At 37.3% G+C, this 17,064-nt stretch overlaps 2 protein-coding genes across 2 annotated transcripts in view; one reads left to right on the top strand and one right to left on the bottom strand.

Moving 5' to 3' along the window:
* Positions 1-1,494: 1,494 nt before the first annotated feature.
* Positions 1,495-5,310, top strand: LOC117995847 (acyl-coenzyme A thioesterase 13-like). Its single transcript, XM_034983862.2, has 3 exons — positions 1,495-1,676; positions 3,088-3,275; positions 4,189-5,310. The coding sequence occupies exons 1-3, from the start codon at positions 1,593-1,595 to the stop codon at positions 4,343-4,345; spliced, it is 429 nt and encodes a 142-aa protein (XP_034839753.1). The 5' UTR covers positions 1,495-1,592; the 3' UTR covers positions 4,346-5,310.
* Positions 5,311-6,008: 698 nt separating this feature from the next.
* The window catches only part of Pxn (Peroxidasin), a 62,511-nt gene continuing 51,455 nt past the window's right edge, over positions 6,009-17,064 (bottom strand). The window contains exon 7 of the mRNA XM_034983860.2: positions 6,009-17,025. Coding sequence (XP_034839751.1) covers positions 14,174-17,025 — 2,852 coding nt within the window. The 3' untranslated portion in view covers positions 6,009-14,173. The remainder of the gene's footprint in view (positions 17,026-17,064) is intronic.

Raw genomic sequence — 17,064 nt, 5'->3', positions numbered from 1 at the left:
GATCTAGAGACATAAACACAGTTTTTTGTCTTTGTCATAGTTTATCTTTTTTTTTTGTTGTGTGATAGTAGTTAATTTATTGCAAATATTACGAGTATTTATTTAGTTTTCTGTTTTAAATTTAGTATTAAAGGTGTGTAGAAGCCATTTATGTTGCATTGCTGTGTAATTGTTGTAGCGAACGCAAATTATGAAACACAACCTTTCATACGTAAGTATTATTTCTTTTGTTGTTTTGTCCCTTTCGGGTATACGCGTTTGACAAGTTTCCTTGTTGTTGTTGTTTGTTTAGTATTCTTAGTCTGAGTTAGTCTTAGTCTATGACCAGACAAAATTGTTAATTGACAGTTGACACTGACAGCAACTCGGTGACAATGTTAATGACAAACTGTGGTGACCTTGGATGAATAGGTACTATCTCTATGGTGGTGACAAACAATTAGAGTAACCGTTTAGAGTTGAAATTTAAGATTTTGGAATTAAATTATTTTTTAAAGAGCAATCCTAAAATTAATGCCCAGTGCTGTTGGAGATAAAAAATATGTTGTTGATTTAGATGGGTAAGTAATAACAATTTACTAATTCATTTGTACGAAAAATACGAAATAACAGCCACATTACCAACAAGACGATTCTCAAAGCACTCGTGAAGGGAATTACAAAGTTTTAAAACGCTTTATGACCAAAATTTTATCAAGCTCAGCAACTAACTAAGTATTGACCCTATTTGAGGACATACAGCGTGTCTCTTCAGTATGTATCCCTTTCAATGACAATATATCTTTATATTTTGCAGTAGTATCATCACTAGAAAATAATAAGTTCCTTGTGCATTTTGAGCATAGTTAGTTAGTTACTCATTTTAATTATGATATTTCGTTTACCTAAATGTTTTGCGAAAAGTAAACAATAATAAACTGTGATCAGTGCAACAGTTCGAAATTGAAAACAAATGGAAAATTCAATATTAAAATTCAAATTCGTTTTTAGGGTTCCGTACCTCAAAAGGAAAAACGGAACCCTTATAGGATCACTTTGTTGTCTGTCTGTCTGTCTGTCTGTCTGTTTGTCTGTCTGTCTGTTTGTATGTCTGTCTGTTTGCCTGTCTGTCTCGCAGCGCGAGCCTGACTCGCACTTGGCCGATTTTTAATGTTAGGCGTGCCTAACATTGATAACGAAGCGAGCGTGCGGAGCGACAACCCGAGCGTGTGGAGAAGTACTTTTTGCCTCAGCGTCAATCGCTGAGTCCTGCGCCCGAGCCCCTCGTCCAAGTATGCAGAGCTACTGTTATAATGTAAAAAATATTAAATATCAATACTGCTTTGGTTGTGGTACAGTATATGGATGATACCAGAAGAATGAAAGTGGCGCCCTCATTTAATTTAACTCTTTTCGTCGATTTATACCACTGTTTGTGACTTTTATCTGTGGTAACAAATGATAATCCTCTAGGGATCCTCTATTAATCTGTGGCTGTCTATAATGTTATGTAATGTCATGTCATGTTGAGTTAAAATTATGTTGTTATGAAAACCCGCTATACTTCTTTCAAAGAGTAAATGTCCGTAAATGTATTTCTTTGTAAATAAAGCATGAGTTCTAAAGGAGCCAAAATAGCGGAGCTATTTACAAAAACCATTGCTACAACAAAATGTTTTGATCATAACCTAAAAAAGGTAAATTCAATACATTTTAATATTATCATTATCTACTAGCTGAAGACTTCGCCATCTTTCTTTAGTAGGAGTCTACGTACAAAAAAGCCTACTATGAAATCTCAAGTTTCTAGCTCCAGTAGTTTAAACTGTAGGTATGTTGAAATAGTTTTCTATAAGTAATACAACATCGAAATTTGATACAACGATAGATTGCATCCGGGGAAGGGCTACTTTTTGTCCCGGAAAATCAAAGAGTTCCCACGGGATTTTTAAAAACCTAAATCCACGCTCGTAGCTTTAGTTTTAAGTTTGCGAAATAATTATCACCACTATACCTATCTTACAAAAGCAACAACTGACAATCGAAAAGAGTAATTTATTACCTATTTTGAATAAATCATTTGATTTTGATTTTTTGTTTTAGACGCGGACGATGTCGCGGGCAGCATCTAGTATTATTATAAATGCGAAAGTGTGTTTGTTTGTTGGTTTGTCGTTGCAACGGAGCAACATATTGACGTGATTTTTGCCTGGGTATTGGTAAAGATCTGGAAAAAGACAGGTTACTTTTCATTCCATAAGATGAAAGAGTTCACACAGAATTTTTAAAAATCTAAATCCTTGTAGATAAAGTGGCGGGTATCAGCTAATATTACATAATTTATAAACACAGCTGAGAGCTGGCTGAAGTAAAAATTTCATCCACACCTATTGCACTTCTTTCTTCCTTCTAAGCAGGTTAAACCTTCCATCTGTTAGGTGTACCCATTGCGCTATTGTCATTCAGTATGTGGCAGAAAATATTGAGCATCAACCTTTAGAAAGAGATAGCGGTTTCGAGAGAGAGTGTTGTCTCTGTCTTTTAGACTGAGAAAACGTCACATAGGTATGAGTGACAGAAACAACGCTTTGTAGAGCGTTGTTTCTGTCACTCATACCAGAAAACGTCACATAGGTATGAGTGACAGAAACAACGCTCTACAAAGCCGAAATCTCATTCTGCAGGTTGATGTACATTATTTCTTGCTATATGCTGTACTTATTTTCTAGCGCAAGTTTAACACTTAGTTGGAGGCAGGCGTGGTGACTGTTACTAAGTTTTTAACAAGATTAATGATTAGTTGGAAGGGAAAGTGGAATATAATCTACTAGCTGATGCCCACAACATAAATCCTGTGGGAACTCTGATAGTCCAGGATAAAAAGTAGCCTACATATGTCACTCTGCAGGTCTTAAACTATACCCATGGGAAAAAATCACGTCGATCTGTTGCTCTGTTGCAACGTGATTGAAGGACGAACCAACAATCAAACTCTCTTTCGCATTTATAATATGGGTAGTGATAGTGAAATATGGGTAGTGATTTTATACTTATGCATCATGCCTGATATTTATTAGGTTAGGTTTAAAAGTCACTTCTTTTTTCTAGGTCAAAGTAGTATGCTGTGATAAGGGAAAGATGGTGACGGAGTTCCAAGTAGGACCAGAGCATCTGAACCAAAGGGGCACTTTGCATGGAGGCTTCATTGCACACTTGGTAGATGCTGTGTCCACATATGCACTCACTGCTAATGAATCTGTTGATACCAGAGGTGTATCAATTGACCTTAGTATCAGGTAAGTACTTTTGTTTAAGTCTAACACTGGAAGTCATAGTCAAAATAGAAGTTTAGGGGACAATTCAGATGACATGTGTTATATTCAACCTTTATGCAACATACTAAGGTTGTATATATTATGACACATGTTGTCTGAATGGTCCCCTAAAGAAGCCCCTATCTTAACTATGAATTCCGTGATAGTGTGAGTACCTCTAGGGTGCAGTTGTGGGTCATTAACTCATCCACTACTGAGAATAGGTTTCCTGTCATAATGAGAATGATTTAGGTCATAGTCCACCATGCTGGCTAAGTGTAGATTGTCAGATTTCACACATCTCTCAGATTGTTGTGGAGAACTCTCAGGCGTTCAGGTTTTCTCACGATGTTTTCCTTCAACATTAAAGCAAGTGATATTCAGTTGTTTAAAATGCACATTATTCTGAAAATTTAGTGCGTGCGTGCCTAAGATGGAACCCTCGACCTCTCAAATAGGACATCTTAACCAATGGGCTATCACAGCTACTGTACAGTACTCACCTAGGCTCTGCACACCTTGACTCTCCTTGCTGTCACTCAGCACACTTTGTCTAAGCTGGCCCTAAGATGGAAGCCAATGATTTAACATACTGCTATGGAAAAAAATTTGTAAGGAGACCTTGTTTCTGATTTCTTTATACACATAGCGTAAGGATCCGTCCGACTGCAAGCCAATTGTAACATTCCAGCAGTTGACATAACTGCATCGCAACTGTCGCCCGACTGCGCATTTACCGTGCAGTTTACTCTGTGCATCTGTACTAAAACTACACTGACTGCACACAGATAGTGCAGTCGTGATGCAGTCAACTGCCATCTGCAATTAAGCAGTCGGCTTGCAGTCCAAATGCAGTCCGTATGTCTAAACCCTAATACAAAGAAATGTATTTCAGTTATCTGAGCGGAGCTAAGGAAGGTGACAATATTGAAGTTGAGGCAGTTACCAGGAAACTTGGCAAGAAAATAGCATTTCTTGAAGTTGAAGTCAGAAACAAAGACAAAAATCAGGTGCTAGCAACGGGCAGGCATACAAAGTATGTTGGTGTCTAAACAGAATAGAAGTATTGATAGTTGATCATGGTTCAAGGTTGATGGTCTGCTGAACTGCGGGTATACAATGAACCAAAAGCTTAAATTTGCTATAATTGCTCATGTTGGGGTCTGGATCTTCGGCGGTCATGCTGTCTGCTAACATGCCGGGGGTGAAGTGGCCTCGCCTCAGCGAAGGCGAAGGCATGTGAACTGACGAGGAGAGGCCGGGGACTCCAGTCTCTAGAGGGCCAGGGCGCCCGCCTACCCACGGGTGCTACGTCGGTTTGTGCAAGGCCAGGGAGAAGAGGGCCGAGGCCAAAGCCCAGGCCAGAGTGAAGGTGGAGGAGGCCCTCTTCAAGGAGGCCAGCGTTACGCGCTGCCTGTGGGAGATCCGCCCTGGAGCCATGCCTGGCTTCCGGAGGAGTAGGTCCACCATAGATGGGATAATGCGGGTAGGAACCTAGCAAAAGCAAATTGGGAGGCTAGGTGTGGGGCCACAGCTGGCGTGGCCCACATCACGCTCTGGGGCCACCCCGGCTGCGTCAAGGAGATGTGACGGTGGGGCTGGACCTGTGTGTAATGCGGGTAGGAACCTAGCAGTGCGATGCAAATTGGGAGGCTAGGTTTAGGGCCACAGCCGGCGTGGCCCGCATGGTAGCTAGGATTCGGAGGATTCAGAAGCACAGTGCTCTCTCTTTCCACCTCGTGCAGATCCTCTCGGGGCACGGCTGATTCGGGAGCACCGAGCTCCGAGATGGCCACGCGGAGGACTCGGCCACAGCACACGCTGGAGAACACTTCGAAACAATTTTTTTTATTTTAAATACATTTTTTTCGAACCCTGATAGATCCTTGTGTAATCAAATGTCAAAAGTAGCCTTTTAACATTCCACGCGGGCATGATTTGTATAGTAATAGCTTTAAGCTTTAGTGTAATATTTTCAGTTTAAAGTAAGTAACATAAGTAAAGATAATATTATTACCAATAAGTGTTTTATTTGAAAGCATTTCTATTTATTATTTTTGTTTTGATACAGAATAAAATTCCTCTGAATCGCTATGGTTGAATAAGGTCCTATGTCAATTCCATTGATAAGTCCCATTTCTCAGTGATCTCCAAAATACGTAAAATCCACGTCCTTTGTTAGTTTTAAGTGTGAAGGAAAACATCGTGAGAAAATCTGAGGATTCTTTATAATTTAGAGGTTTAAACTATTGTGAGTGATTTCCCTATGCTTAATAAATAAAATTGAATTTTTAACTGTTTGAACGGGGTAATCTTCTAAACGGCTGAACCTATTTCGACGGGACTTTCACAGTTAAGTAGAGGATTAACGCTCACTTTATGCACTTGTACGTGTGACTAGACAGACTGACAGATATACAACAAAGTGAAATAAGGGTTTCTTTTTCCTTTTGAGGTACGGAACCCTAAAAAAGACCCCCGATGGGTTCAAAATAGTACGGAGTACAGCTGGCAGCTGGGATCATCTATATTCTCCATAAGTTCTTAGTGGCCAGTGTGAGGGACTATGGCTAAGCCCTTCTCACTCTGAGAGGACTTGGAGACACGTGCTCAGCATTGGGCCGGGGCGATGGGTTGATCATGTTGATTAACTTAAATATTAGTTTTTAGTTAATACTTATCAATGAGATGATGGAAATAAAACAGTAAAGTGTATTTTTTTATTTATTTTTCACAAAAAACACCAATACAGAAATAGTTTTTAAAAGCAGCAGAAATCACAATTATTAACATTTTATTAATAGTAACTATGGTATGGACGCGGCGCGCGGCAAATATATGTAGTTTATTTGAGTTTGCATGGAGCAAAGCGCACTTGAGCGACGCGGCGCGCCAAATATGGTTTGTATGAGTTTGTATGGAGGCGCTACCGCGTCGCGCTTTGCAGCACAAATGCGTTTGGGAGCTTTAGACTGACACATTTCATATTTATTCCATTTATGATAAGTTTATTTATTGAGGGCCTGTCTTTTTGGTGCCTTATTAGTTATTAGAAAAAATAAACTTTTTTCTTCGTTATAAAATTGTTATTTTTAGGGTTCCGTACCTCAAAAGGAAAAACGGAACCCTTATAGGATCACTTTGTTGTCTGTCTGTCTGTCTGTCAAGAAACCTACAGGGTACTTCCCGTTGACCTAGAACCATGAAATTTGGCAGGTAGGTAGATCTTATAGCTGACATTTGGGGAAAAATCTGAAAACCGTGAATTTAGGGTTAGATCACACAAAAAAAAAAAATTGTGGTCATGAACTAATAATTAGTATTTTCAACTTTTGAAGTGAGTGACTATATCAAGTGGGGTATCATATGAAAGGTCTTCACCTGTACATTCTAAAACAGATTTTTATTTATTTTTATGCATCATAGTTTTTGAATTATCATGCAAAATGTCGAAAAAATACGACTGTAGTACGGAACCCTCATTGCGCGAGCCTGACTCGCACTTGGCCGGTTTTTTTAATCCATATCCATACTTTCATACTAATAATATTATAAATGCGAAAGTGTGTCTGTCTGTAAGCCTTTCACTGCCCATGCGTCCAACCGATTTTGACGAAATTTGGTACAGAGATAGCTTGCATCCCGAGGAAAGACATAGACTTACTTTTTATCGCGCAAAATCAAAGAGGTCCCACGCGATGTTTAAAAACCTAAATCCACGTGGATGAAGTCGCGGGCATCATCTAGTCTTTTATAATCGAATGATTGCTTGTGGCCGTCTAGACACTTCCTTAGCTTTTATGGCCTTAGCTGGGACTCGAACCTAGGAGAAACAATCATGATGCCTGCAGGCCATCCTCGTTTAGGACACCGATAAATGTGATTTCTGCTGTTCACAATTTTCTTCACAATACATATAAAATAATACCATATATAGACCAGGAACCTCGTCAGCTAAGCCCATAAACCTTTATAGACTTAGCTGACGAATTTCTTAAGATCCTGCCTGAAGCGGATAGGAGCGGAGATCTGTTCAGCTAACCAATTAGTTTATTGAGAAACATATGATATTTTTTTGCGTATTCTCCCGTGCACTTCCGTATTCCGTAACAAACATACTTTCGTATTTTAATTTCACATTTATAATAATATCCATACTTCCATAATTCCATACTAATATTATAAACGCGAAAGTGTCTGTCTGTCTATCTGTCTGCCTGTCTGTCTGCTAGCTTTTCACGGCTTAACCGTTCAACCGATTTTGAAATTTGGTATAGAGATAGCTTACATCCGGGGAAGGATATACTAGGCTACTTTTTATCCCGGAAAATTGAAGAGTTCCCAAAGGATTTTTAAATCTAAATCTACGCGGACGAAGTCGCGGGCATCATCTAGTGTTATTATAAGTGTGAAATTAAAATACGAAAGTATGTTTTGTTTGTTGGTTTGCCCTTCGAGCAACGGATCAACGTGGTTTTTTGCATGGTATAGTTAAAGGGCTGGAGAGTAACCTAGACTACTTTTTATACCGGGAAATGAAAGAGTTACCACGGGATGCGCGAATTCCCACGAAGTCTCAGGCATCATTTAATCATTTGTTTTGTCTTCTGAACACGATATTCATTCCACTCCGCTTCAGAGATAGACGTTCAAACAGAACAAATGGTCAAGGCACATATCAGCGAAGCGAACACATCTTTCCTGAAAATGTTACAAAGAAAACTGACTCCCACGACGGAATGAAAATATGAACAAAATACAGGCATTAGTGTGAAATATATAAATGAAAATGAGGCAAAAAAGCGCATAAATTATCTTTGTGTCAATTTGTTTTTGTTTTGTAGAGTTTGTTCTTCACAAAAATAATACTTGATAGGTATAGGTACATTATGTAGTCGATATAAAACTCAGTTTACATGGCAAACGAGTGCTACGTCGCTTCGAGTCTATGTGCCTTGAGCACTTACTTAGATAGGTAGGTACATGTTAAAAATATCCTACTCAGATATAAATTATGAAAATTTTGCTTGAGACAGACCAGCAAGAAAACCAGACAATGTCTTTGATTTGATACAGAATGAGAGTTCTTATTAGAATATTCCTACTCGCAATAAAATATAGTCGGTTAATTCAGAAACTGCAAACTTAAGTCAAGTTTTTCTCAAACATTCTTTTTATGCTTTTAACACCTCAAAGGTAAATGCATACCCTGGGTAAAAGCCATGTAAGTCAGTACATTCCTAAAGTTGAAACACTATTATATTCAGCCCAAAAAAGTAATTTGGTAATGCAGTTTTTGAAATAACCGATTTGCGCTTTCAGCATAAATATCGACGCAATTTGCGCTTGGTAGTGAAACATGCATGTGATAGAAAGGGCTAAATACTTAGTTTCGCTTACCGCTTGCGAATTAATAGGTCTGCGAGAGACGGTGTGGTTGAGACTTGAGATCTATAGAGTGTGCTTTGACTTTGCTTATACTTAAAACGAACTGAAACTTAACCCTAAGCAAAGTCAAAAAACGCTCTATAGATCTTAGCCTGAGTGATATAAGACGCTTCATTTTCTATATAATATAGCGATGAAACAAATCAAATAAAACGGTTATCCTTTCATTTGAGGTGTTTCATGTTTAATTGCTAATATTGTAATGCATTCATCATTCGCTCTTACAGAATGCTTCACTGGTAATGAATCTCTACAGTAGAATCACTACCCATATTATGAATGCGAAAGTATGTTTGTTTGTTGGTATGTTGGTTTATCCTTCAATCACGTCGTAACGGAGCAATGGATTGACGTGACTGCACGAGTATAGTTAGAGACGGAGAGTGATATAGGTTACCTTTTATCCCGAAAAATGAAAGAGTTCCCATGGGGTTTTTTTTAAAACGTAAATTCACGCGTATGAAGTCGCGGGCATCAGCTAGTCGTCTAATAAGCCCTTAGGCTTAGGGTGTAACAACAAATCGGATAGGAGGGGAGACGTTTTCACAGACCAATCAAATTATTGATAATATAGTGCATACACTTTCAGAACGCACTCTATTGCGACGCAACGACGAAAACTAACTTTTTTTATTGAAATGAAATGAATTTCCTTTCAATAAAAAAAGCATCGATGAAAAAAGACACGAACGCATGTCAATGGCAAATGCAAACAAACTCTATCTGTATTGCAAGCTAGCCCAAACGAGAGCGACACTGATTGACATCGACCCCGAGGCCTATTGCTATTGGCATTGCTATTGTTTGAAAGTGATTTTGGCTTATAAATGGTAAACCGATGGTCTAACTTTTTATGTAATTTTTGTAACAGCTCTATGATGCCTGGATTTTTCCGCGTCGTTGGAATTTCGTCCGCGTGGATTTATCTTTTAAATATATAAAAGGAAAAGGTGACTGACTGAATGACTGACTGATCTATTCAACGCACAGCTCAAACTACGCTTCGGCCTGAAATTTGACATGCAGATAGCTATCATGACATAGGCATCCGCTAAGAAAGGATTTCTGAAAATTCAACCCCTAAGGAGGTGAAATAGGGGTTTGAAATTTGTATAGTCCATCGGACGAAGTCGCGAGCATAAGCTTGTGTGTTTATAAATTTTGTGGGAACTCTTCGATTTTCCAAGATAAAAAGTTGGTATCTATAGCCTCCGAAAAGTGGAAATGTCTGTCTCTAGGTCTCTGTACGAAATTGCGTCAAAATCGGATGGACCATGAAAAGTAACCGACAACTCTATTTTCGCATTTATAATATGTGTGTTAAGTAGATTAATATTTATTTGCAGTAGTAGGTATTTCAGTTAACCGGCTACTGTTTTACGTAAGTAGGTAAGTATCTACAAACATTTGAAAGAAACAAACAATTACGTAAATAAGAATTAATTGTAGTAAGTACAACTTACCAAATCTTTAAAAAATAAACAACTTTCAAAAAAAGATGCGAAGTTTTTTACAGTTCTTGCAATTCACGAAGGCGAGTGGCTCATGATTGTGTTTAAGTCGTACCGTTATAAGTAAAGTACACTGAATGTGTGCGCTTGCTCGCGACTGATTGGTCCGACATGCACGCACACTTACGCAATGCCCGCGTATACGACGTAACCACAAGTAAAGTCCACTCGCCTTCGTGAATTGAATATACGACTATAGTCTATACCTACACTAAACACCAAGATGTTAAAAATACGATTCTAACATGAATAAACACAATTTTTTTATCTAATTATAGCCATTTTAGGCACCTAAACATATAAGTACCTACCTATAATGTATACAAAGCGCATTGTCATTTTATAAAATATAAGCTGTAAATGGGGCCGATTCTCTAGTACACAATCTCTAAACTAAACTAAATTAACAGGTCTAAATCTAGTGCTTTCCTTTTCCGCAAGCAACATTATGAAAGGGATAGCAATAGATTTAGACGTGATATTTTAGTTTAGTCTAGAGATTGTGTACAAAGGAATTAGCCACAATGTCCCTTAAAAATTATATTAAATAGATATCTAATTTTTATTTACTGTGAGCGTTATTTGATTTCCAGTTTTCAGATAATAATTTTTAGTTAGTTTTAGGGTGCGTTTTCACAAAAGTCGAATCAGAGACGTATTCATCATACTTATCACGTCATACCTCAGTAATCTGATTGGTCAAAGCACACGTCTACGCTCCGCTCAGCTTTAGTGAAAGCGCACCCTAATACACGGCTCGTTTCTACAATAGGTTATGACGCACATTTAAATTAACGAAAACTTGATAATACCGTGACTGCAGAGAGCAAACGTCATCAGTTTTACGTGCTGTCCCAGGCACAGGGGTGTAAGGCCTAGAGCAGATGGGGCAATGCAACTGCAACAAATTACGTTTCAGACGCTAGTTTGAAACCGAAATATATACACGGCGCCATCATTCTGAGATGAAACTCTCAAAATAATTCCAGTTTTCTTGAAAGCAGACGTATTTAATGTGTCAGAAACTTTCCTTAACTACTTAAAGTTTTCTCAAACTCCAACAAAAATTAACGGTTTGTTGTTCATTCATTTTGCAACAGCGCGCCGAAAACTGTGAAACCAATTTCACGTAATTACCGAAGACGGCTTTAATTCAATTAGTCAGTGACATGTTTCAATCTATTATGACATGATTGATTTCATAATTATGACAGTGGCATGAATATGGAGCTGAAAATGTCAGTTGCAGTTTCAGTTTAATCACTTGACTTTTGAGTTGCATCATATACCTACTATTGGCCTAATCCTAATATAACGAACGCCACCAATTTTCCAACTCTGGGCTGCCACAAAAAAGTCAGAAAAACACTAACTTTATTTTTCTCTGCCTATAGTCTTCGTCGAACCTCTGTATGTGACGTCATATTATATCCTACGCTGTGCCCTAGGTATCACGAAGAAACGTATAATTACGTCCAAATTAATTGCGTTTGCGCAAGCTCTTAATAAAACTGGTTTGATTTTTTATTATAAAAGATAAACTTTTATTAACCTGTTTTTTTAGCGTTTAAGCTATCGTGAGTGATTTCCATTATAAATATAACACACACCGGCTTTACTCACGTATTGAGTCGACGTTAGTCTCAACCGCGACGCGTGCGCTGAGGAAAAGGACCCCGGATGGGTTCGAAACTAGCCGGGCTAACGTCGACTAAACACGTGAGTAAAGCTGGTGTGTGATATACGTATAACTTGGTTTTTTTAAGATTATTGTGATCGCGCGCAGTGTAAAAAGAATGCAAATAAAATACTTACGATCCCAAGAAATTAGTATTAAGTACAGATTATCATACAGAGATAATATTTACAACACATATTTTTTCTTATTAAAATTGATAAGTTTTACATACATAATAGCGTACCTACTTGCAAACAAGTATTATAGAGTTCTAGAATATATATATTCAAGAATCGCTCAGTCGAAACCACTAAATATAGTTCCTCTAACCACTAATTCTTTAAAATCTTATTATATTTTATGTAGCCAATACTTATGTAAGTGCAATTCAAAATCGCGTTAATTTAAGCGTTCATATTTTATTATATTATATTATGAAAACTCGAAAAATACTCAGACTGACCGTTTCCAAATTTATTCTTAATTCGTGTCACAAACCCCGCAAAATTCAATTTAGGACGGACCCTTTCAACCTTTCTTCTTAAACGAACACTCCTAAGATATTGTTAACTTAGGCTCTTTATGCACTGCATCCGATCCGAATCCGAAAAAGTTCAGATCTAGAAAATTCCGATCGAAATTCGAATCCGGATGTTGATTTAACACTGTGTCTAACACGTTTTGACTTTGCTTGCGTAGTCTTGATACTGACGGCTTGAATTCGGATCAGTCGCAGTATGCAAGCGATAATACAAGCAATATTGTGGTTAATTCGGTCCGTGAATAAAGCTCCGAATGTGAGACATTTTCGGCTTCGGAAAGCGAAATACTGATCTAGTGCGTAGGGATTACCTTCAAATAGTACCTACTGCGGCTTTTATTTGATCGAAAATTGTAGGATTGGAATCGAATGCAGTGCGTAAAGAGCCTTATGAAAAAACGGATATATAAATTGTTCAAATCACATTAAATGCAAATAAAGTTAGTAATACTGTGAAACTCGAATTTATCGAGTGACTTTTATAATATCAAAAACTTATAAGTAAATGGCACTCCAAAGAGTAGATATTTAATTTTACATAAATCAATAAATAGGTACATTAGTTATATTAATCAGAAAAATAACAATCAATATGAAACAAATACAAAAAATATAACGATATATTTTATACCTACCAATGTGTCTTAAGTCTATGTAATATCTTTTCTAATAATATTAGATTTATGTATAGACACCTAACACCGAGATTTTTTATAACATGTGTATGTACTGAAATTGTAAATGCATAATATTAACCATCGATGATATTAACATATTGTACTGATCCGCTACTACAGAGTAAAACATCAATTTTTTTTACTTTTTTTTTATTTTTTTATTTTTTATTTTTAACGTGGTATTAAGAATGACGTTGACATAATACAAAACCATGCATGCAATAATATGAAGGTTATAAACAAGTTTGAAAGATTAATAACATACCTAAAATATATTAATATAAAATAATGATATAAGTAAATAGTATCTGAGTCATAAATAAAATATAATTATGTACCTATAATGGTGGTACATAATATTATGACTACGCGATAGAACAAACATACCTACTGATGTAAATTTAAATAATCAGTACCCTTATTATAAATGCGAAGGTGTGTTTGTTTGTTGATTTGTCCTTCAATCACGTCGCAACGGTGCAACGGATTGACGTGATTTTTTGCATGGATATAGATACAGACCTAGACAGTGACATAGGCTACTCTTATCCCGGAAAATCAAAGAGTTCCCACGGGATTTTTAAAAACCTAATTCCACGCGAACTAAGTCACGGGCATCAGCTAGTATATTTATAAGTGATAGTTTGAAATTAAAATCGACTCTTAATTAGTTGGACCACATAGAGAAGACTTAAAGCTATATTGAAGGGTTATTATTAAATAGATGTTAGATGGTATATTATGTTCTTATTGTATAGACTATAGAGGTGACTTTTTGACTTCTTGGAAATACTAATATTTATCGTTCAGTTTTTTAAATTGTTATTTACTTACTTCAAAACAAGTATATTTTTTGTTTTTTTGTTTATATGCATTTTTTTGTATTTTTTATTTTTTAAACATTGAATATAATACACACATCAAGAAGTTGTAATTTGTAGGTATTACATACCTTAACTTAATCGAGTTAGATAAATTTTCAAGTAAAGATAGTGTAATTATCAATATTAAAAAGTTGTTATTATTTAAACTCTCTGACAAGTTTCCTCCAAATGTAAAATTTTTTTCTTTAACTGTTCAATTGTGTTTGTCATTTCATTGTATATTAAATCTTCTAGTACTTCTATGCGATGTTTTTCTTCAACTATTAGAGCATCGACGCTATTTGACAGATCTCTGCGTACACGATTGGTTTTAGTATCGTAAGTATCTTCGCCACACGACTCGCAATCCATCCAGTAACGTAAATCAATCGATGGCAAATCTTCACAAGAAACGAGCCCATCTTGCACTTCAGGAAGTAAAAATACGTTTTCATTGATTGTATCAATATTATCACCGTTATCACACAGAACTCGAGCCAAGTTTGTCTTTTTAATTTGTTTTAACTGTTCGGGCTTGAAAGTAGATGGATTTTCGTACCAAAAACGATCTCCGTCCCGTAAACGCCTAAATTGTTCTATCAAGAGGCAACGGAACAGTGGTCCTACTTTACCGCCTTTTACTTGGTCTTCTAGAATGCCACCAACCCAAACATCAATATTGTGGACAGATCCATAAAGTTCCCTAAGTTTATTTCTGATGCTCTTATCCGAAATCTCATTGGCTAAATCCTCAAAATCATTTACTTCAGTCATGTTGCAAACCTGTCGCCATTTTGTGTAAGGTGGGATAGCATGATCTCTACCTCTTTGGATATTAATAGCCGCTAAATCTAGAGCAACGGCATGAGCAGTATGGAACAACTTCTCGGTCAGCTCAGTGTTAAGATTCTGTGTAGATGTTTTAAGTTTGGCAGGTGTTGTAAACATTCCTCTAAGTAAAGGGTCAACACCACCTTCATCAACTAACCGCCATGGTGAAAAGAAAGCATTACGTAAAAGTAAATGACCTTGTGGTATCGGTTCAAAGTTTTCATCGTAACGATGTAGAATAGGATTAATTATGGAATGTCCAAATCTCAAAGCAGCAGTAGCAAAAACGTTAGATACAGAAGGGTTAATATTTGGGTTGTATTCTTTGTATTTACCTAATTGAGAGTAGCCTTCGGGGCCAAGGATAAGCGGTAACCAATGAACATAAGTGATAACTTGCATTTGAGCTCCAACAATTTTTCTAGCTTCTTGATAAACTTTATCACCATCCCAGAAAGGGTTAATTACTTTCAACTTATTAGCTATTCTATTGTGTTCTCGCATCCAAATCGTATGCATTGCAGCAAGACCAATCTGTTCATTGGCTCGAATGTCACCCGCTACAAAACAGCTACGAGTGCTTTCTTCAAGATTACGTCTGCAATCCATGCCATTTAAGCCTGTAGTTGGTAGTAGAGGTTTTTTTCCTGGAAATTGCGCTCCAACACGTAGAGTCCCATTCTCATTTGTTAAATCTCGTAAATCTTCAGCAACGGATTTTTCAAAGCCATAGACCTGAGAGGCGTCAATAAAAGAGGTGAGCTGGTTTATCTGTTCTCTCGGTTGAAGTCGACCAAAAACTACTGATGTCATGCCAGAACCACAGACTGCGCTTGTTCGGACAAAATCAATGCAACGGCGGTTAGTGATTCGAGGATCATTTTCCGGTACATCAATTGGAAAACACGGAGCTGCATAGTCGCAAGTCTTTTTACAATCAACGCCGTCCCACGTTTGGGAACTGACAGATGGTAAGGCGTGATCTAAATCATGATCCAGCCATTGACCCCATTGCATAGTCATATGAGTAATCTCAACATCTTCTGATATCTCAGTTGTACTGATAATAGATACAGATATCAATCGTGCACTCGGTAAAGCATATCCGTTATATTTTATATTCTTGTTCCATCCCGTTGGCTGGCTGAATCCATTTTCATATACGGGATAAAGTAATCTTCGAAAACTTGTTAGCGACGTGCCCCAAGTTGGGTAATCAAAATTATTGCAACTACCGTCAATGCTGCGGTACTTACTATGATAACACATATCTGAACAATCTTTGGTTTCCCTATGTGCAACGCAACCAGACAATTGACCCAATACTTCTAAGTGGTGTGGAGATAAGATGTTTTCATAGTAAAAAGGTTGAGCCGATGTTACTTTCAAACCAGATTGAATAAATTGCCGTACTTTATCCAAAGCTCTCTCATAAATTTCAGCAGCCCGTGCCACTTCTCTTGCTGGTGCATTAGGAAATCTGGTCATTCTGTAAAGATCATGATAATTGACATTAGAACTTTTGTTATTAAACAACTGTTCTATAGTTTTTGCAATTGCTTGGTCCACGTCTCGCGTTGCCTCGGTAAGGGCTATATTGATATACTCATCACCTGGTAGGATATGATCCTTGATAGTTAAAAATAAAGAAGCAGCATCGCGACCATATTCATTAAAAACAGTACATTCGTAGTGACCGGCATCAGTAAGTGTGACATTATTGATAATTAAACTACCAATCAGAGCTATTGTCATTCTGTCATTCGATGTAACACGATTTCCATCTTTTCTCCATTCAAGGGTAGCTGGTGGATCACTTTCATATTCACAGGGCATTTGCACCGAAGTTTCTTTAAAAGCATCTGTATCTTCCGGTCGCAGCACTATTTTAGGTGGAACAATTTGGAAATTTTGTACTTTCAAAATGGCAGATATTTCAGTAAGACCTTCAGAATTTTCAGCCCTACAGTGATATAAGCCAGCATCATCTTCAGTTGCTTCTATTATAGTCAAGTTTTGATTTTCATCTCGCAGTAGTATATTTTCACTTGGAGGCAAGACCATGGTGTTCCTGTACCAAGTTATAATAGGTTTAGGAACTCCTCTGGCTGTACACATGAATTGAGCAGTATCGCCAAGGGCGATAGTTTGATCCTTCGGAACAGTTAGAAAAGCGGGAGCGACTGAAAAGAAAATAAACAATAAAAAAAAATACTATGGGG

Source organism: Maniola hyperantus, chromosome Z (genome assembly GCF_902806685.2).
Source record: "Maniola hyperantus chromosome Z, iAphHyp1.2, whole genome shotgun sequence".
Taxonomy (NCBI): Eukaryota; Metazoa; Arthropoda; class Insecta; order Lepidoptera; family Nymphalidae; genus Maniola; species Maniola hyperantus.
Note: the sequence above shows the minus strand (reverse complement) of the source record. Positions and strands in the feature narration are given on the sequence as shown.